Here is a 22192-nt window from a genome sequence, read left to right on the forward strand (position 1 = left end):
TAAAATCCATCGAAACTATTGTAGACGCTGCAGAACTGCATGCTTGCCTTTGTGATTACTTCCCAGGATGCCTGGTGAATTAACTTGATCCCGACTTGATGTTTCAGTGTTCCTTGTATTTTCCTTCCAGTTCACTTGACAACCCACTCCACTGGTTAGACCTATGATCTCTTGTGTGTAGCAAATGGTCTGTCTGGGTGCTTTTTGAGACCACCTTGGCCTTGACTCCTGGACCTTTCCCAGCCTTTTGTTTTAGTCTCCATGTAGTACCAGCCAGCCTGGCCCAACACAGCTGCCACAGTGGGTTGGGGTTAAAAGAATATTTAGGAGATGCATTTTATTACCAGAGTAGCAGCATTTCCACTTGACTTCTTAGCAGAAAAGTTAAACCTGCTGGTTTTCTGCTTGAAACTGCCTGAATGGAAAATCACTGGCTGTTTTGTTGCTACGATCCTTGCTCTCCTTTACCAACTGCTCTGTCTAAAAAGTGTTCTGGTCATTGAATGCAGTCAACAGCCACTGCTGTAACTCATGCATGATGCCAATAACTTATGCCAGGGAAATCAATGATGAGACTTTCAAAGCAGCTTTAAATAAAATATAACAAATTTAAATGCCAAAGTGCTGTCTCTGTGAATTTGCTATTAACAAATTATAAATGATTTGCATAGTGTTGAAAATGCTAGTGCCCTCAGTTAGCAGTATCAAAGGCTTGTTTAAAGCAATTCCTGGAGGATTGCCTCCCTCCCTTCCCCCCAGCTTTCTGTTTCACGATGGATAAAAACAAAACTCCTTACAATAAAGAAAGGAAAGCCAGGTTTTCAACTACCCTCTGACTGGCCTCCAGATCTGGCAGCTGCTTTTGGATGTCTAATTGCTTGTCCTGCAAAAGTTGACATGCACCTACTTTGAGAAGGTTCTTTGAGTACCCACTTTACGTTCACTCTGTCCGATTTACAGAAATGGAATGATAGTGCTGGAAAAAACTCAAGTAGAGCTTATAATTCTGTTTCTTAGAGCTTTCATTTATGCATGTATGTATTTATTTATTTATTTAAAGTTTCCCAGTTTTCTGAATTCATAGGTAAGTGTTAGATGCAGAGAAACAGTGCAGAATAATGGATAAGACACTGAACTGGGAGAAAAGAGCCCTTGCACTGAGTCCTGACATTTGGCTGAACAAACCACTTTCCCTCTTTCTTCTTTCCTCTTTCCTTATTTTGTCTCTGAACTCTAAGGCTTGTGGGCAAGCATAGTCCATCAATGTGTCTATACAGATTTGAGCACAATAAGGCCTTGATTTCAACTGAGGCCTTTAGGAATTACACCTAGTAAGTATCCCAGCAAATTTCTTTTCTTCCTTTCAAGTTTCTTACTAGCCATTCTCCATTTGAAATTCATGGCAAGCTCCCTTGTTTACAGCAATCTAATGGGACCATAATTCAGTTCCCAAGATAGCATTACAGATACAAGTCAGTTTTGCCTTAGACAAAGTTCTACGGAGAATGTATTTTCTTATAAACATGCTTTTTATAAAAGAGCTTGTTGTTTTGTGTTTATTGGTGTTCCATCTGCTCTAGAGAATACACTTGAGAAAAACTAGCTCCAGCATGGCATATAATGTTTCATTAGCAGGCATAACCTCGTTTATTTGCTTTTTAAAATCGTATTTAGAAAAGGAAATCAGTTTGCACCACTGACATACTGCCAGGTTCCTGTTTATGAATGTCACAATAGGCAACTTGGAAGAAACAAAATGGATAGTTTATAGCTTTTGCATAAAGAATGACAGCACTGGGTACATCCGCGCAGCCAGTTGTGCTCCCCCTATTTTTCAGCCTCCCAATTAGCAAGATATAGTGTGGTGTTAGCAGTGCAGAACACCCCGAGTGACCCAAACTGGGCTTTGCACACTTGGTGTTACTGATGGTTACTTGAACAGAAGAATCTCTTTGTGCTGTGTTGCTTTAATGGCTATCTTGGGCAAGTAATTGTGTATGAAACAAGCAACCCTGAAGAAAAATGGGACATATCTTTAGGAAACTTCAAGACATAAGCATGCAATCTGATGTCATCTTTTCCCATAGAGAAGCTATTTCCTTTCAAACTCTGGTGAAACCAGTCTTCCAAAATTTCCTTCTCCTTTAAAATATATTCCCTTATATAACTTTTTTTCGCTTTCTCTAGTAAATGGTTTATCACGGGTATGCCTGGTATACACCATATATTACTTACTGTGTATGTAAAGAAGGCTTCATATGTCAAAAACATTGTCTGGACAGACATGCTGAAAAGGGCATGAGGAGGGTAGCGGGGGAAGAAGGGAGGGAATCGTGAAAGACAAGGGTCATCTTTCAGTATTCACTTCTACTGGTAATTAGAGGGCACCACTGAATGACTGTAATTAGATCATGTCACAAATATTAAGATAAAAGACCAAAAATTCTAAGTATCCTGCATTTTGTTCATAATATCAGAGAAGTCAGAACATTTACTTAAACCGGTAGCCAATGTAGAGGATAGGCAGGGAGGCTTAACTTGCCTATTGAAGAAATTTATGTGCATTTTCCTGTGAAGGTGCAAGGAAGGGACTAGAGGAGGGGACTGTGCTCTCAGTGTGTCTGGCGTGGATGTGTGGGGGTGGTGGGAGGGTGGGGGGTAGAGGCCAAGCGGAGCATACCAGAGGTTGGCCTGCAGCACAAGCAGTGTCACAGAAATTTTGTGCAGGGCTGTCACCCTTCAGGCAGCAGCCTTAAGAGGATTAGTAGTGCTTAAATGGGCCCTCTGGACTTTGAGTTAAGGTGGTGACTGCTAGAGCCTTGAGATGGCTTACACCTGGCTTAGCACTTCATATGTCTGTCCTGTCTTGTGCCACGCTTCTTAGCAACACCACATAGTTTGCTGGAGATAAGCAGATGAGCTTTGCATCACTTAGTGTATCAGAGACTTTCTGATAACGTAGTAACAGCTATTGAAAGAAAACAGGATAAAGAGATTATTTATGAGGTTCTTTTTTTTGTTTGTTTGGTTTTTTGTGACTCTTCAGGAGCATCCTGCATGTCTATGTTTGAGAATGATTCATCCTAACATAAAACAACAAGGAAGTTTCCTTGCATGTTCCAGCATAGATATTTCAGATAAAATTTTGCGAAGCTCCAGCCAGCCCCAGTACACAAGTCTGATCTATTAATTAATGGTAATTGTTCACTAAGGCTCCAAAAGACTGAAGACATTTTGAAAAAGGGACAGGGGCTACTGAAGTTCATAGATACCTTTGGAAACGTTACCTTTTTTTGTCAAGACATTCTGGTCGTGGTGCTCTGAATCAGTCTTTGAGTGGCAGTTAAACTCTGGTCTGTGAATTGCTGGTGGTTGCAAAACTGTGGTAAGTCATCTGCGTCTGGTCTGTGGAACCATCTTGCCTTAATTACACAATTTATGATAAGAGTACAGAGTGCTCTGTGTGAAATTCAGAGGGTTGACAGAGGTCTGTGATCCAAAAAATTGGAAACCAGTGGCCGAGACTGATAAGTACAGATTCAAAGCTTTATGATTTCAGTGAGAGCAATGTTTCCCCTCTTTCCCCATCTGCCTATCATTACTTGTTATTTTTGAATAAGGAGTTTAATTTTTCTTTACATTTTTACCCCTAAGGAGATCAGGTTGACAACATTTGACTGAGTAGTGGTGCCTGGGGTTCAAGAAGTCAGATACACCCATACTGCTCCTGGCCTTTCAGTCTCCAGCATGGTGTGGATAGCTGGCTGGGTCCAGTTAAGGGGTAAACATTGGATGGTGCTTGGGGGCAGGGAAGAGTCCTTTCCCATTCTGGGAAATATCATGCCTGCTGTTTTTTGTAATGTGCCACTTTTATCAGGTAGCCATTAAGTGAGCATTTGCCTTTCTTTGAAATGTTTTGAGGAATAGATCCTTTGGCATCGGTTCTGTATTTTTATGTGTCAGCCTCATTCAGTGACTTCATACCTCTTGCTAAGTAGGGGAATTAAATGGATTTTAGCAGTCTTCAATAAGATCTTCCTAGTACTTTGTCCTTATGTTTAGTGTTACTACACAGCATTTTCCAGCAGTTCTTTTTTGTGTCCTTTTTTTTCTGCTTTAGTGCTTTTCCTCATTCAAGCTCTACAGATGTTACAGTTTAAAAAAAAAAGTGGAAAAGGTATTGCATTTCAGTCTCCACCAAGTTTACACTCTCCCATCTCTTGCATAATGGAACTTTTTTCTTTTTTTTTAAAACGTAAATCTTGATAATAGACTTTCTTTTTCCTGTAAACCTTCAATTGCATTAGTAATGCGATTCATTTTTTATCTCTGTTTTCTTCCCTAGTTCCTCTGCTCTGTTTGATAGCCTTGGGTGGACAGCAGGCTTACTTGAGTGCTTATTTAGTTTAGATTTAGTTTAGATTTTGCATGCTAGTTACAGATGAAACTGTTGTGATGGGCTGATGTTAGGGTGTTTTCCTTCCACATTGACCTGAATAATGAGAAAATAAATGAGTTGGTCCTGTTTCTGCGGAGACTTGCTAACTTTTGTTTTGAGATTATCTTTCTCTTCTGTCAGGAGAGAACTCATAGAGTCTTAATAATTTTCATGGAGATTGAATATAATTAAAATAATTTTGAAGCCTGCCATTATTTGCCACATTTAGTCTATAATTTTCCTTACAACAGTGTCTTCCAAGTTTTTAAGCCAGCAGGTTCTTTGGTTGTGTAAGCAGCATGTGCAATGGGTGAAATACACTCGTGTGTATTACATGTATTGTGAAGTTATGATCTCAATAATCAGATAAGATATTACTGTACACTTCTTGAAAGTCAATATGTAACTGCCATTTAAATGTGTATCATCTTAGAATATTTGTCCTTGTTAAAATATATTCACTGAGAGAACAGGCTATAAGAATTCTAAAATAGTGTTGTATATTTGATTTCTCTCTATAATTTTTTAAGTTGATGCCTTTTCTCTTGAACTACATGAAAAATATTTTAAGTTGTTGTGCAGGAAAATATAGTTAAATGACTCTTTGCAGAAAACAGAAAGAAGTGCAAAAAGTGCTTTTGTTTTTGTTAAAATTAATTACATTTTTATTTCATTTTTTTATGACAAATGCCTTCTGACTTTAGAATTTATGTAATAGTCTGTAAAATACCTTTATGTACAACTGCTTATAGGTGACAGATCTATTGATCTAAAAGTTTACACAAACCAATCTTGAATAGTCTGCAGTTTGTATAAAATTGGTGTTTGCAATTTTTACTAAACTTCACTGTTAAAAAAGGATAGTAGGAAAATAAAAAATGACTTTGGTTCAGAAACTAGTTCTTATAGTTTAAAACCACAAACAAGCTCTGTTTGAAGCTAATATTACAAGATGTCCTAAAGGATGTATCAGTTGTTTTCATCCTTTGACTTCAGTACATGGTGATGGGTCACACAGGTGGTGCTGTGTGACATGGATGGGTGTTTCTCTGGAAGAGCCAGAGTTTAGGGCAAATGGTGACTGTCTGGAGTCATGGGATGTATTTTCCCTGTGTCTGCGAATCTGTCATTTCTCTGCTGCCAAGAGGGTGTGTGTTCTTGTGGAGTGATGTGTAATCCTCTCCACCAGAACATGGAAGCATGACTTCAGAAGTTTTTAGCCTTTAGAAAAAAAAGTGTGTTGCCTATCCAAAGTTAAATGGTTGCACGTGGGAGAAAAATGCTCAAATGTTTTCTTCAAAGTCTGAAGCTAAAATGGAGAATAAAGTGTAACTGGGGAGAAGTTAAGCTGATGATGATCTGTTAGCTTTCCACTTGCAGCTGGAAAGGTTGAGAATAAGCACATTGATTTAAAAGTGGTTTGTGGATATGGCTTGTTGCTTTTTGGTTTATTTATTTGAATGTTAAATACTGATGGAGAGTACTGCAAGAGCACATGGGCGAGGAGAGCATTTCTATAAAAGCTCTTCAGTGTTATAATCCTAGTTTGTGCTTCAGTGGGAGTGACTGGGTACTTTAGTGAGGATGGAACTTAGTCCTAAAGGACATAAATTCTCTTAATATAGAGGATTGTAATTAAGATTCACTAAATTAATCTCTAGGAGCAGGGGATGACTTTTGTGTCTCTACAGCTCCTGACATAAGGGTGGCCTATTCCCTGTGTGAACACTTACATTCAGTTTAATAAAATAGATAATAATTATAAGCTCATATGCTGTCTTCCAGTGCTGAAGCAGAGTTGTGAAGATACTAGAGAAAACTCTGAGCATGTGTGTGTCTCAGAGTATTGATGGGTCTTGGGAATGTTAAAAGTAGAGGGAGAGCTCAGTCTGTGTTATTGCTCCTGTAGACGTTGAGCTGGAATGCTGGGAGCTCCCTACCTAGTATCAAATAATCTTAACCTTTGTCTTAAGAGCTGGAGGATAATGAAAAGGGGAATCAAATGAGATGTCATTTCTGGATCCCTGGTGGAAGAGCATGCAGAGCTCCTTAAAAGTAGAGCTGGAAGCAGCCTAATCAAGCAACGATTCAACTATAAAGTGGAGGTCTTTGTTTCAGCCAATGTTGCTGAATTTTTCCTGTTTCTGTAAGGGCCAAAAGTTGAGCCTTCAAGGAGCTCATTAATGTCCTATCCAGACCCATTCAGAACCAGATGCAGAGCTCAACACAGCAAGGCCATTTTGGGATTTCTGAAGACTGCCTGCATCACACACACAACAAGCCTAGTCTTGCTGTGCTGGTGATACAGAGTCGTTCTGCATGTCATGATGCGTACAGGGAGATCAGATAGGCTTAGTGTCAGATCTACTGTGCATTACCTTACTGCCATTTTTCAAAGCATAGGTATTGTCATTAAAGTATGAACTTGCTTGAACTTCTCTTTAAATTCACAGGCATCTCACCCATGTAAATTATTCTGAGATGGCCAAATCCTTTTCTTATGAATGTCAGAGTCATGCTGAGTTTGATGTTTTGTTGGGAAATCTCAGGCTTTTACTTGGAAGCATAAAGGTATAGTTTCTGCCTAACAACAGCGCTTGCATTACTGAGAAGAATAGATCTCTGCATTGACAGATTTTCGTTCTGCCTTTGCTTTCCATGCATCACTTATTTAGCCTACTTCCTGAAAACAGGCAGTTTATTGGGAATTGTTAACACTTTGAAACTGTGTTTCAAGTTTATGCATGTAAGCTAACAATTACAATGTCTTCTGGGCAAGCAAAATTTTCCATACCCATCATAATTCATACCGTTCGTACCTTAGAGAGCTCTGGAATTATAAGAGAAAATGGGAACAGAAGGAAAAGAAAATACCAAATCTAGGAACACAGTCATCAGATATTAAATCTTCAAGTTCTGCCCTGCCATGGTACAAAAAAGTCCAGTAAAAATTTGGGCAAATTCCAGAGAAAGGCTTTCTGAATCCTGGGCAGTTTCATGCCGATTCTCTGGCCTCGTGCAGGCAGCCCTCTTTGGAAGCAAGGCAGGGATGTGTGCTGGCAGTGGCAAAGGCACTGCAGAGCAAACTCATGGTGGTGACTGATGCTTTTCTTCTTTGCTGCTCCCATACAGATAAAGAGGTACAAGTACTGTGTGCCTCTCCTCGATTTAATATTTGCTCTGTTAAATATACTACTGAAAGCAAACAGGCAATACAGAAATAATTGGGAGCATTCAGAAACTGTGGAGGCATGTAAAGGAGAAATTAAATGAGGATGAACTTTGAAACAAGTAAATATCACATATGAATAGGTTTTAATTGAAGCACAGGTACCTAATATAAAAGAAGAAGCTTTAGGAAGTGATAGCATTAAAATATTTACTTGCACATGGATAGATATTAGACCTGCTTTTGCAAAATCTTGTAATGATCAAAAAAGTCAGTGCAAGTTTGAATTCCGAGATTTTTTATATATATATATATATATATATATATTTTAAACTGAGCAGGTTTTTCATCAGAAAACTGTAATCTGTTGGAGAAGTGACATTTAAATAGGAATGTGGTAGAAGAGGGAGAATTTGTTTTGGAAAAGTTTCCATATATCTAAGGTTATTGCCTGATAGTCATGACATACTACTGTGCTATGATAAATTAGGGTTAAGGTCCTTGGTCTGGCTTCCTCTTGCAATTCATGCTCCTTAAGTGAATACTTAAGAGAAAAAGGAGCTTCTAGACCTGATTCGTAATGTGTAAATTATTTACTGGAAGAAGAATTCAGAGCTGGGTCTTCTTCATTCTGGGTGAGTGGTCTAACCATGCGACTGTAGGCAGCACCTCTGCCTCTTTATGTGTTAATGAAGAGTGGAACAACTCCTGTAAAAGAAACAGAGATTCCTGTGTCCACACTATCCTGGAAATCACATGAAATATATACAACTGGGAGATAGGGGGGTGACAGATAATGCTTTTAATGTGGGTCCTCTAATTATTAGCTCTCCTTTCCCATGAGAAATATCATCTAAAGGGTTTATTCTTGGTTTGGTTCAGATTACAATCTTTCTTTTAGGTCTAGGATTCAACATGTTGTCTGCCTTTTCTGTCTTCCACATTTGATCGGAGCTCTGAATTTCCTTTCTCACCAACTTTATCTATTGTTTTTTTTGTGGGGGTTTAGAATGAAATATTACTTTGTTTTTTTAATCCTGAGTATTGCAGTGGTCAGGAAGATGCTTTGTCTGAGTCTTGGTGGCAGTGTGCATATAAAGGTGTTTTTTTTCCCTTCTCCTCAGCCTAGCATGAGGTGACAATGGAAAGTTTCTTTTCCTCTTGCTGCTAACAATCCGCATGTCGATGCCTGATAGGAAGAATAATGCTCTCAAGGATACCATACTTTTCATATGTATACACTGTGGGTTATCTCTGGCTCGAGAGTTTTATTTGTTTTTAAATGCGGGCCAAGTCAAACCCTGTGGTTTAGCAGCAGTGTGTATTGAATGTACAGCCATAACAGGAGAGAAGTCTTATTCCACGATTCCTTCCTTGGTAGTATCCTGGTCTCTTGTGGCTTGTTTGCTCAGTGGATATGAGATATCTGTGAACTTTTTTTTTGTAAGAACCTTTTAAGAGCTCTGAATTACCTGAAGCAAAGGTTATATATGTGAAAATACAGTGTTATTATTCTAACCCTCTGGGATATTATTGCTCTACAGAATATACGGAGGCTAATAGAAATGGCTGTTTCATGAGGTATGGGATACTGTTTGTTACTTTATAACTGTAAAACTTGATTTTCTTGTCAGTCTAAGCAGACCTAGTACACACTAAACAACTCATGCAGTAAATCAAGGTGTCCTGCACTCATATTGTGTTCAGTTAGGAGAATATGTGCTGAATATCCCCATTATAAATCACAAGACAGAATCACAGAAGAGTGATTAGTCAACTTGAGGGTATTTTTCTGTTTATATTGCCCTTGAAAGTAAATAGTTATTTTTCATTTCTTTATCATTGTAGGTTATAACAAGATTATTGACTTGGGATTTACCAGTAGCCAGTATCTTTTCATGTTGTTGATAGTTTCAGATTTCTAATTGTACTCCTGTAGAACAGAAAACCAAGATAAGACATTTATTTCTTTTCATTTTCTTCTACCATCTCCCATTTCCCTTCTTTTCATAGAATATCTCCATGCATAACACAGTTGGAGGAGCGATGGCAGGACCTGGATCTCACCAGCTGACAAACACAAGAATGCCAAACCATGACACCAGTGTTGTGATTCAACAAGCCATGCCATCTCCACAGTCCAGTTCTGTCATTACACAAGCACCTTCCACAAATCGACAGATTGGGTGAGTCCATTTCTGTTTTCTCATTTCTCCTGTTCTCTGGCTCCAGCAGCTGCATGTAGGTCCGGATGTTGTCTCGTGGTTCTTAAAGTTCAGCTGCAGGCAGGACCAGATGTTGTTCTTGTGGTTTTTGAGGTTACAGTGTTTGCACTTGACCCTGCCAGCATGCAGCAAGGACCCCTGCAACCTGTGTTGCAGACTATGAGGGAATGGCCAGGTTATTCCAGACCTGACACTATGGTTCAAAAAGGGTAGAATGCTATACTTGTTGGGAAGTCTGTATTCTCCATCCAGTTTTTTGGTTTTTTCTTCTTATGTTCAAGTTCATGTTGTTTCTCTAACTGCTCTGGAAAGAAAAAGTGTTTGTGAAGCTGATCCTTTCACTTCCTTCAATGGGAATTCGGGGTGCTCTGTGAGATTGGGCTATTTCCTGTGTACTCTGTTTAATTAAGGAATGCTAGAAGACAAAAAGACCATAAAAATAAATGGAGTTTGGCACAGTGATCTCTGTGAACAGTTGCTCAGTTTGTGATGATGGATCCATATTTATTACCATAAATTGACAGTATGGATGCTTATTGTATTGGTTTGAATGCCAACTGTGTGCTCATGTTTGGAGAACTGTGTGAACAAAACCATCCATGTTTTGTATACTTGGTTACTTCCAGCAAGCATGAGGTTCTTGTAAGTCACAATAACTTGTTTTTAATTCTACAGAAATTGCCCTGATGGCTTGAAGGTACAGTTTTTCATCACACAGCTCTGACAATTTGGGGGGTTTTATGCATGATAATGTATGGATAAAAAGATATATTAGTGGACTAAGAAAGAAGCAGCAGTCTAGATTCATTATCTGTCATTTGTAATTTGGTCACATCCATTATATGGTAGGTGCAAAAGCAGTTCCTGTCCCCAGTCGTTGTCTAAATAATTGATGATCAACTTGCAGCCTCTTCAGAGTAAAACTGAAAAGTGAAATTCTCGTATTGAAAACTCAAAATTCAGTAATTCTTGTGTTTTCTTTCAAGATTCTTGGTGGCTGGGGGAGGATGTAGGCCACAGGCTCTATATATTCCATGGTAGCAGGGATGACCCAGGGCACTGACCTCTCTGGAAGGGTTACCCAGCCATGCACAGAACATGGATTCCATCTGCTGCTCCAGTTTTTGCTCCTGGCCAAACTCCTCTATTTTCGTTTTTACTACTGTTTCAGGATTTGGTTCTTAATACATAAGTCTGATAGAATGGGCCAGGTAAACATATTTGATAGATGTGCCTTTGTATATGTTACATATTGACAAAACACAGTATTCACTGAGATTTTGTGTGCAATACAATTTGCCTATGAATCCAAGAAAGTGTTTGTCTTATATATGTCTTATTCTGTTCATGGACAGGGGGTTGGGAGAGAGGGAGGGAGGAAGAAACAGTTTCTTTTACAGTTTTAGAAAGAAAAACATTAACTAATGCCATTATTTGCGTTAAAGATGATTAAGCTCCTGTTCAAATTGTGACTTAATAGGTCTAGTGGTAATTATAATCCTAATTAAAAACATTAAAAAAACTCAAACAACTTTTAATACTCAGTGGTGAGGTGTTTTATGTGGGACTGTACTTGGCTTCCAAACAATTGTTTCCATATAATGAGAAAAAAACTGTGTGTGGTTTTGCAAGACCCTGTCAGTCAGGTTTTAAGTTTGTGTTGGTTTGGGGCCATGGTGATTAGAATCTCCAAAGTTAGAGGGGTTGAGGATAAAAAGGCCTTTTCCTAGTCAGTGGTGTGTCTCATTTGGGAAATTTTGTCATGATATATCTTAATTCTTCCCTGTGACTGAAACACAAACGTTTCCTAAGTCTGAGTCTAAAGCTACTTTATTGGGAGGCAACTGTCAAGCATTTTAGTCTCTGTGTGAGTTGGTGTGTGAATGAGACTTATGGTGTGACTCCCAGCATACTCTGTTCCCCATTCTTCCTTCTTCCTAGGAGGTTTTGTTTTTTGTTCATAGTGTGTCCTAGGAGATAATTGCTACATTTTCGACTTCATTTACTTGCCAAAGTGTTGAGCATCCTTGTTTGTCCTTTTTTTCTTCAGTCTTTTCTCTGTGGTGTCTGTTTTATTTATTCAAAGAGAATATCTTGTCATTTCCATTTATCTTCATCTTATCCTTCCAAATGTGCTAAGAATTATATCCAAGACTCATTCATGAGGAATACAGACTGGACAATGGTTTTGGTATTAGACAACTGAAGAAAAATCCAGATGGATTCAGAAAATATTTGAGTTCTTCAAAGTTTGGTTGTTTCGATTTGGCCTTACAAAGTTGAGATGGTTCAGCTGTTTAACAAGCCCAAATTCTGAAGTGCTCAAATCAGTGAGTTTTGGTTGGGTTCTCCTTTTTTAAAATCATCTGAAGCTACCCCAAAGGGCAGATGAGTCCTTACCATGAAGAATTGTGCCAGGGAATATGCTTTTTAATGAGCAATAAAACCCTCAGAGAGCAATTGGGTAAAACTCTCATTGAGTTCTGTAAGAACAGGATCAAGCCCTAAAGGTTATATAGAACCATCTTGTAGCAATATTCTGATTTTTATCACAACCACAAATATTTTAGTGTCAGACTATGGCCAAGCCACCTGCAAATGTTTATGATGGCCTTACTCCAATGAAAACAGGGAACAGCAATGAAAGTCTTCATTTAGCCCCTGTTCGTAGGCTGGGCTCTAGTAATAGAGAATGGGACCCACCTGTGCCCGCACACAGCTCGTTTCATGGTGAGAAGTGGGCGAGTTTATAGCAGCTGACATTCCCAAGGGATGTAAGTTTTCCCTACTTTCATCTCTCCTTTTTCACCTCCTTCTCCCTCCATCCCTCTCCCTCCTTCCCTCCATGCCTCTCTTTTTTCCTATCCCCTACTCTGGGGTCTTGCATATAAAATGTGATATTGACACTATGCATGGGAAAACATGGCAGAATGAGCGTTGTTGGGCAAGCCTTACTGGCACAGCATATATACACACATTGTTTCAGGTATTAAGCCTCAGATACTACTGATCAGGCATCCAGCCAGATTAATAAAAAAAAAAAGAAGAGCATGAAGGTTATTAACTTTAAAAATAAGACTGAGTGCAGTCTCACTTTCCTCTTATCATGTGTATTTTGCTGAGAACAAACAGCAACATTACCATTACAGCAAAATGGCAGCTCAGATAGTATTTATTTGGTAAGGCAGTCTCTAACCTCCTTGCCATCCCTCCTCCCTCCCCGCCAAGGCTTCAGCATGTGGGAGGAATGCTGTAACTAGTAACTACTTGTGCTGATGAAAAATCAGTTGAGGAACACTTAGCAGTGAAGGGTGTCTTTGGCTGATTAATAGCACATCATTTTGAGATAAGATACATGGAGGGAAAGCAGTAAGGCATATGGAGGAAGGGAAGAAAAAATGATATAATACATACATTTGTCATAGGTATAGAAAAGCAGATAAGCTGAATCAGCTTGAGATATGGGACTCTGAACTAAGCTGTACAATAGCAGTGCTTGTCTTCTTTTTTAAAGTAACTCCATTTTTCTGTGACTGAGTATACAGCAAAGTGTGAAAATTCTGGTCAGACAAATTGGTCACAACACAGTATGCTGGTTGCTTTATCTGGACATATCTTTTTCTAGGAAAGATGTGTTTTTCAGACTATCAAATACTGTAGGTAGCTGCAACCCAACAGCTCAGCATTCCTGGGGAAGGTAACCTCCTTTCAAACTAGTTTTTCAAGCTAGTATTGGACATAACTAGTAATTATTCCATCTTGAAGCTCACTGGTACAGCTCTGCAGCTCATGGGAGGATTGAGGGTTTTCACAGATGCAGCAAGTTGTTAACATTGTACTAAATGAAGAGAGAGAGAGAGTAAGTCCAGTTTCAGTGAACTCAGGCTCCAAAGTGAACATAGAGCACTAACAATGTGATGTAGATTATCTGTTTTTAGTGTTCTAGAGCATTTTTAATGAGATAAGGTGGTCTTCTGGCACAGCATCAGAAGGGGAAAATTTCAACCACATTTGGTGAAATGCAAGCAGGTAGGAGAAGGCAACAAAAGGGGTTTGGAGGATGCCTCTAGTGCCTTGATGTACCGAAGAAGCATGGTACTAGTGGAAGAACAGCCTTTCAGTCCCTACATGCAGCATTAATTTTAATAGCTAGGCACTGTCTTCCTGTCCCTCTCTCTTCTCTCTCATGATGCCATATGTCTCTCTGTGGTTCCAGTTTATCATCTTTTCATGGGGTTTAGTGCTTTTCAAACAGAGGGACGTGGGAAATGGAGTAGCCAGTCCCATTACAGTCCCCAGTCTGTAATGGGACTAACAGAGGTTTGGTGACACAGTGAAGAGCAGACTCATTGGGACTGGCCTTGGCGGTTTGGAAAATGAAAAAAAGCTTCTCAGTCTTAAACTCCTCAGTTTTAGTATGGGGCAGAAGGTTAGATCATCTCTGTGGCAAGCACAGAATTTTTACAATAGCGCAAGATATCTGAGACTGCAACTGCTGATTAAGTTCTCAGAGAATACTGCTATCATCCTTTATAGCTTGAGGAAACAGAAAAGACTCCTATAAGAGACAATCATGGGCAGAAACCCTTCCATAATGAAGCTACTTTTGGAAGGCACTTGGAATAGGCTGGTGACCGAGAAGGGTCTTTGTACGTACAAGAAAAAGTCTCTCTTTAAGCTCCTAGTAAGTTAGTGGAGTGTGTGGCATTGAAGAGGCCATGGAACGATGTCCATTAATTAAATTCAAGGACTAGTTCCCTTTCCAGGAAATCTGGGATAAAAGCCTCCGTTCCAACTTATGTATTTGAACTGAAGCACCACAGTGTGTTGCAAGATGAGAAGAAATGTTCAGTGAGAGATGAAGTATCAAATGACCACTCAGTCACTTGATCAAGTCCATTCCATAGTCTTGGTTGCGCAGGATGTAAGAACATCAGTTAGATCACTGGAAGGGGAGGAAGAGGGATTGGTGGGAAGAGAGAGCATCTGAGAGTGTCATTCTGTCAAAATTTTATTTTTTTCTGTCTTTGTACTCAAAGTTAGGCTTTAATTGCTGCTTAATATTCCTGCTTCTTTTTCTTCTGTTTATGCTAAGATATGTTTTCTGTAGTCCTTTCTACTACCTTGGCCAACCTTAACATGGAATTCCATCAAGCCACTTGTGCGCAGCCATGAGTCTCTGGGAAGCTCAGAATTACATAGGAATTCTCAGAAACAAGTTGTCTCATAGCTTACATTTAATAGAGAGGGTGATGAGGGAGAAAATGAGATGGATCCTTTCAAACTGTTCATCCCTTTTAGCAAGCTGCTGCCCAGGTCCACACATTGATCTGCAGATCGAACTGTGCTTCTCTGTCTTTGATGTTTAGAAGCTCTGTCTGCTCCCCAGCCTCCTCTGTTGTTTGCATCGGCATGCTCAGGAGCTGCTGACTCAATCTCTCCTGACATTGCTGAGTCAGGAAGAAAAAGAGCAAATGGCTCTAGTCTGTGTGTCAGGCACAGGGGTGATTGTTCACAACTTCTCTGTTCTATCCCCAGCCACATACTCCCATGCCTTCCAAAAACTCTTTCTTACTGTAAGGTCTAGTTTGGGGCTGGAAAGTACCGACCTATATCAAGGTGACTTTCAGGGGTCTGAAAGTAGGATCATTAGCTAGGTAATAAATAGCCTGTCAACCTGGAATAGAGAAAGCTTAGTGTGTTTCTTATCTGACTTAAGTCAACTGTTACCTGAAATTTATACGCTTGTTATACATGTTGGTTAAATTTATTAATGAACAGAGTATTTTATGCTTCATACTTTCTGCTTGACATAATTCCTAAGCTTGTTAGAAATGTTGCTTTGTCACAGCAAGAACACACACACAAAAAAGTATCACGGATATTGTGTGACCTACTGGCCACTGACTCTCATTAGGATTGTTGTCTTTCGTTAGGAAGGGAAACCAGCCCTCTCCTGATGGTTGTTTGAGGTAGGCAGCAAAACCACACTCAAGCCAATTCTCATGCAAGTTGTTTCTAAGAAATGGATCGTGATCCTTCTGTCCTGAAAAGCTTGTCCTACCCAAGAACTATAGGAAAGAAATGTCAGGATAGTGTACTGCACCCATAACTGTATCTGAACAGAAATACTGAACTCTCATAGGCATTGGTTGGCTCTCACATCAGAGAAAGTCATAAATAGGACTTAAAAGTGATATACAGAACCTGAAGAATCTAGCATTTACTCCTTAATATTAGTGGTTGATATCTCTTACATACCTCCCATATATATATATTCACATATATATAAAAAATACACACTGTATAAATCTTTAAAGGTGTAATCAAAATTTATAGGCAGGGCTTCTGCTTTATATGGCTTTTTGAACTAAAACAGATGTAAAATCATTTTTGGATGGAAGAGGATCTTGGAGTTGCAGTGGGTTTGATATGACAGATCAAGCTTTCCTAGACCAGAAAAAGCTCATTAGAGCTCTCTCTGCTTAGCCAAATCACATAGCTCTGTTCTTCATCATGGGTTTGCACTTAACATGCCCTGATGCATGATTCCAGTATGTGTTTTATCCAAGTGTCAGCCTGTTTGACAGGTAACTAAGCCACAGTAAAACTCTAACTCAAACAATATAGATTTAGGTTCTTGTAAGGCTTTATTTTTTATTTTCTTTTCATTTAAGAGCATAATTCACAGGTTCCAGAGAAATAGCAAGCTTTGGGATGCTCCCTTACACCATATCAATTCAGAGATGGGCTTAAAGGTTTCCTGGGCGTGGCACAATTGCTAAAATGAGTGAGTAAAAAGGAAAGACCTTTATGTGCAAACAACTCTAATAAAACTTTAGTTGCTCACTGAGAAGTTATGTTTGTACCTGTTTCAATAAGGGAATTGGCACTGATGTACTGAACAGACAACACATCAATTTTACATGATTTGTCTCGCCAGTGTTTTTTTTTGGATGGTTGGAAATTTTTTTTGTTTGTTGTTTTGTTTTGGTGTTTGTTTGTTGGTGGTTTTTGTTTTGGTTTGGTTTTTTTTTTTAAATCTGGTACCTGGCTGAAAACCAATTACCACAGTTCAGAGAAAAATGCCTGGGGGAAATTACAGACTATGTGTAAAGTATATGGATCCTATTTTAGCACCTGTAAAAGTAGGCCTCCTTATTAACTGATGAGTTGAGTTTTCAAAATCAGTGGTACAGTATAGTCCCATTTAAGGACTATATAGTTCTGTTTATACTTATGGACGGGTCAAATACACATTTGAAAAAAAAAAAGCAGTCTCAAAAAAACCCCAAAATACCGACAATTTAAATCAAGGGCATAGATAAATCTAAGATGACAATATAATGAAAAGTAGTTCTTTTAAAAAAATGAAATTAATCTTGATTTAGAAGGAAAAAATAATTTAAATAAATTTGTCATTTTAGAGACTTTCTAACAAAGTTTCACGTGGTAAATCATAAGTTTAAATTCTCTCAGCACTTTTCAGTAAAATATTGCTGAGTTGAACAAGGCACTGATGGCTAGACAGAACCTGCAGGTAGATTGAGAATGCAGGAAGAGTGTTCCTTGGAAGAAAGAACAAATTAGAGAATGTATTTTAGAAACATTTGCTGCTATGACCATCTGTATTCTGCCAACAGAGACGTTTATTCTGAACTCACATAAATGAAGTGGAATTTTGCCAGTAAAAAAAGGGGTTGTGTTACTCCAGTCATAGGATCCAGGTCCTAATTGGTTTATGAAATGAAAGGGGCAATCTTTGAGCTATTACCAGCTTCCTCTGCTGCAAGTGAAGTGAATCGCAGCTGTTCTGATAGGGTCCATAAAACTTGTCGAGGTAATAAAATGTTTGCAGTGAACACTTCTCAAAATGAGTGAAATCCAAATCCCTAGCTTATTTGACAGTATTGACAGAATTGAATGCACTTCCTGGGGAATTCTGAATATTATGTTACTTTTATCTAGTTCTCTAACTATATGAGCCAGGCTCACTATTGCTGTAAATGTGAGGGCTCAAAGTAATTTTCTTCTTTTTTAACCCTACAGATTGAAATGCAGTGTATACACATATACATATGTGATACAAGAAAAAGTTGTGTTTATTGTTCATTTTCTAACCTGTCTTGCTTGTGTCTCTATACTTTTCTGTTCCCTCATCTCTTGATCTTTTTTTTTGGTGAGATTAAAAAAAAAAAAAGGCATGGTTAGCATCAAATGATCCTACACAGACATACTTCTGATGCTGCTTTTGATCTTTGTAAGTCTTCTTCAAGCAACTGAGAATTTTCTAGACCTGGTTAGAAGTCAGATATGTTAATTCTAACTTCTTAGCAGAGCAGTTGTTCTGAACCATTTGTTCATTTCATGGTGGTTTTGAAAGTGATCCAATAGTCCCTAAAGATCTCTGACGTGGGTTCAAATCCAACCTGACATCTTTGGGATCATTGTATACATTGAGGAATTCACAATTTTCCTTGAAAACCATTTGGCGTTTGTTTAGAGCTATGTTGTTCTTCTCAGCATTCCCAGCATTAAGCATGTTTATTTAGGGCTTCTTTTTTTTGCCCTCTCCCCCCTCACTGCCCCCCCCTCATTATAGAAATGTCTGTGATTGCCCAAGCAAAGACAGGATGATTGCACCTTTGATAGTAAGATGACCTAAAAAGAATACAAATAGATATACATAATGAGAAGTTTCTTGGAGTAATGAATTGGATTTCCAGGTTGGTTAAAACTCAGCTGATTGGGCTTGCAGCTCACACTGCTGTGAGCATTCCCTTTCACACCTGCAGCTGGACATTTAGACAACATATCATTATATTAGTCCTTGTATGGTGGATGTTGCTTGTCATATCTTAGATAAGCTGTTGCCTCAGGTGTCTAGAGAGTGATCAGCCACTACAATTCAGCTGCAAGGTGCTGCCCTCTGACCCTTTAAGCACTTTGGAAGCAAGTGCTAGCTACAGTTGAATATTTGGCTTCCTTTTCTGACATGTGTTTTCTCATGCCATACGTCCCTGGCTTGGAACATGCAGTAGGGTTGTCCCAGGTATTGCATAGAAAGATGTGTAAGAGATATACAAATCTGAATAGTGATGCTCTCATGGAGCATCTGGGCAGAGCTGCATGCAGAAAGCTTTCCTGACGTGCTTATGGCTGAAGCTTGTGTTCTCAGTAAGTGTTTTTGAGCTGTTATTGGAAACTGTCCCTGGTGAGATGAACTGCTGACTTAATGTGTGTGAAGGAATCTCTCTTTGGATACGCTGGACTTCATTTATTCATTATTGATGTGAGTTGTTGATGTAGCTTTTTTGTGCAGCAGATGTAAATGAACATAAAGAAAGCGGGCAAAGGCAGTAGTAGTTTTTAAATATTCAAACAAGAAAGTCTTAAACTCAACAGGCTGGTATGGATGACTGATTCTGGTTGATATACAGCTACAACATTTGAAGACACAAACTGTCGCTGATAACCAAAGGAGATCAAATTTGAACAGATTTCATATTATTTCTCTCAATTTATACTTGTTTCAAGTGGTTTTGTTTGTCTGAGGTTACATGGCACAGGTAGTAAACTAAGTCCAGACTGAAGATATGTAGCCAATAGATTATATAACCAGAGCCTGTTAATACAGACACCAAATGGAAGAGTTGTGTGAAAATGTTACCTCTTTACAATTAATTGCCTTCTTAGTCTGTTTTAATTTCTTCTTTCTCTGCAGTCTGCTCCAGGCTCACAGAGGAAAAAGACCTAGAGTGTTGTTGAATTGTTTCTGATCTATAGGGAAGTAAAAGAGGAAGCAGAATAATATTTCTACTGTGAAGTAGCAAAGGAAGTCGGGATAAAGGAGTCAGTGAGTTCCCTTTGTGCCATACTAAATGGATGTGGAGAAAGATATGGATTCTGGGCTCCATGACAGGGAATAAAATCCATACTTGCTTCCAAATTTTCCCCTGGCCTCTATATAGTTCTGTTGTTCCAATAAGAAATTTGTGGCTCAGAGGATTTATTCAAAATCTATATAAAACATAATAGGCAAAGTTCATTCCAGAATCCATCAAGTTAAACTACATTTCTCTGTGGGGAAAGCTGGGGTCCCTTCCAGTCTGGTCTTTTTCTGTACACAGTCTAGTAGCATAGAGCTTTTTGTTGCATGTTAATGCAAATCAAGGGTTGTGGGGCCTTAAGTCCTATAAAGCAAATGCTAGAAACAATATTGGACTCAAGCAGAACCCATAAATGCAGAGGGAAGCAAAACCCTATATATAAAGGAAAACAGGGATTGAGAACAAAAGCACAAAACCACATTTCAAGCCTCAAGGGGAAAAAAAATCAATTTTTGTTTTGGAAGAAGCATCCTTGGAAATGTTCAATTTTCCTTATGACCAAGTTGGGAAGCTGTAAGCTGTGTCCTTGAAGAGGGTGTAAATGACTCCAAGACAAAAAAACTATTCTTTGTTACAATAAAACCCCGCCACTGAGGTATAAATTTCCTTCTTACTCCTCCTCCTTGCCCATTAGAAGAACAGGAAAATAGAGACGCCCCTGCCATGTTTACAGGCCCTGCCTTGTTATATGCATGATGGCAATACAGCTCTTAGCTCTCTGTCCAACACTGCTTATTGGAAAAACCTGGAAATAATTAAGGGACCTCATTTGTTATTGCTCATATATTCACCGGTGGAAATTATTTGGGAGGACAGTTCTACTGGTACAGAACAATGCTCAGTAATAGAACTGTAGAAAAAATGACAAAAACAACAGCTTTGGGGAATGGGATGTAAAATATTAGCCTAAAAATTTTGCTACATTGGCTTTGAAAGGGTTTGTGTGTGTGTGTGTGTCTTCCAGTAGGGAAAACAGAATGTAATTTGCCAGAACTAGATGACTTGTAATGTTTTTACTTATTACTGATTTACTTACTTGAATGAAACTTATGAATTACAGTGGAAGTTTCAGTTGAGTAATGTTCAGTATTGGGTTATGTTATTTTATTACTGAGTCTGCTGAGTGTTTCTTTCTATGGTATCTTCTTCCAAGAACTATGGGCACTGTGAATCTTTTTCATGTTACTTTTTCAAAATCAAGGCAGTGCATTGCAAAACCAAGAAAACCATCTAACCAGGCAAAGGGACTTTTTCAGCACACTGCTCCTTTTCTACCTACATTTCTCCTGAGCTGTCTGCTTAATTCTAGATCTGCTCCCACAAGCTGATACAGGTCTATGTTTACAAGTTGGGTCACAGGATATGAGGTGAGTGCACCTGTTGTACAGTGCCTTCCATGTTGATGCTGAGATATTGATGTGCTTTTCTGGGTGGGAAGCAGCAGTACTGCTGTTTCACTCGAGCAAGGCACATGGCACAACACAGTGCAACAGAGAGGAGGGTTGATGAGTGAATGATGAGTCATCAAGGGAACGCAGCATAGGAAAAAAGGAAAAATCAACAATCTGAAATCAACTTAAGATCAGTATCTGAAGATTTCAGACTTTGTTGGAATTTCTGTTCACAGTTCCTTCTCTGTTACTTGGTGTGTTGGATGCATTCTCTGTTGTGACATTTGCTGTGGCAGTGTGAGGCAAACATCTGTATGCATGCTCATGCAGGTTTTCTAGGAGACATGATCACTTATAGTTGCACTTAGGTGCTCTTGTTCCCTCCCATTCTCTCATCTTATAGAGTTGCAAGGGCAAAAATCTTTCAATATAAGTTGTGACTTTTCTACTCCCAGTTCAGTGGTGGCTCCAGGGTTCAAACTTGCAGCCTCAAAATGAACCAGGCTAAAGGGCCGTTACTGTCAAGAATAAAGCCATGTACTGTAACTGAGGGTAATCAGTTTGGATCACATTTGCAGATTCTTTGTATTAGCTTTATCAGGTCAGGCCATCAGAGAGCAGATAGACAGGTAAGACCAAAAGACCTCTGAACCCAATTAAAGTTGTACCACAAAGAAATCAAATTCATGTGGTTTACATTTTAGAAAGTTACATTTGGTGAGCTGTACTTACTTTTATTCTGTAATGTAATGCAGACCATGTGAACATTTGAAACGCTTTTAACAGTTAAACCAGCTCAAATAACACAGAACCAGAGCAGCAATAAAGAATGAATTAAGACTGATTGCAACTACAGCCAATTTTTTTTCCTCATAAAGAAATATAAATGACTGATATATTTAAAAACTACCATATATATAGTAATTTTGTCTTCAGCTTTTAGCTTGACAATAGCCATTCTCTTATCTTTTAAATAAATGTTTGATTTAAAAAGCAATCCTAAACCCTCAGTCTTTTATTTGCAGTGTTTCAGGGTGAGTTTGGATGTGCTGTGGAACTACTAATATTCCCAGTGATGC

At 38.8% G+C, this 22192-nt stretch overlaps 1 protein-coding gene and 1 long non-coding RNA gene across 9 annotated transcripts in view; one reads left to right on the top strand and one right to left on the bottom strand.

The window, feature by feature from the left end:
- The window catches only part of CREB5 (cAMP responsive element binding protein 5), a 256578-nt gene that overhangs the window by 72223 nt on the left and 162163 nt on the right, over positions 1 to 22192 (top strand). For all 8 annotated transcript variants that reach the window (XM_027675311.1, XM_027675304.1, XM_027675305.1 and 5 more), the window contains one exon: positions 9621 to 9793. In XM_027675311.1, the coding sequence (XP_027531112.1) occupies positions 9621 to 9793 (173 nt within the window). The remainder of the gene's footprint in view (positions 1 to 9620; positions 9794 to 22192) is intronic.
- LOC113963850 lies at positions 15067 to 21341 on the bottom strand. Its single transcript, XR_003532984.1, has 3 exons — positions 21100 to 21341; positions 15442 to 15509; positions 15067 to 15282 (listed from the first exon to the last, which is right to left on the bottom strand). It is a non-coding gene; the product is annotated as an uncharacterized LOC113963850 (long non-coding RNA).

Source organism: Neopelma chrysocephalum, unplaced genomic scaffold, assembly GCF_003984885.1.
Source record: "Neopelma chrysocephalum unplaced genomic scaffold, ASM398488v2 Primary Assembly neopelma1_26, whole genome shotgun sequence".
Lineage (NCBI taxonomy): Eukaryota > Metazoa > Chordata > Aves > Passeriformes > Pipridae > Neopelma > Neopelma chrysocephalum.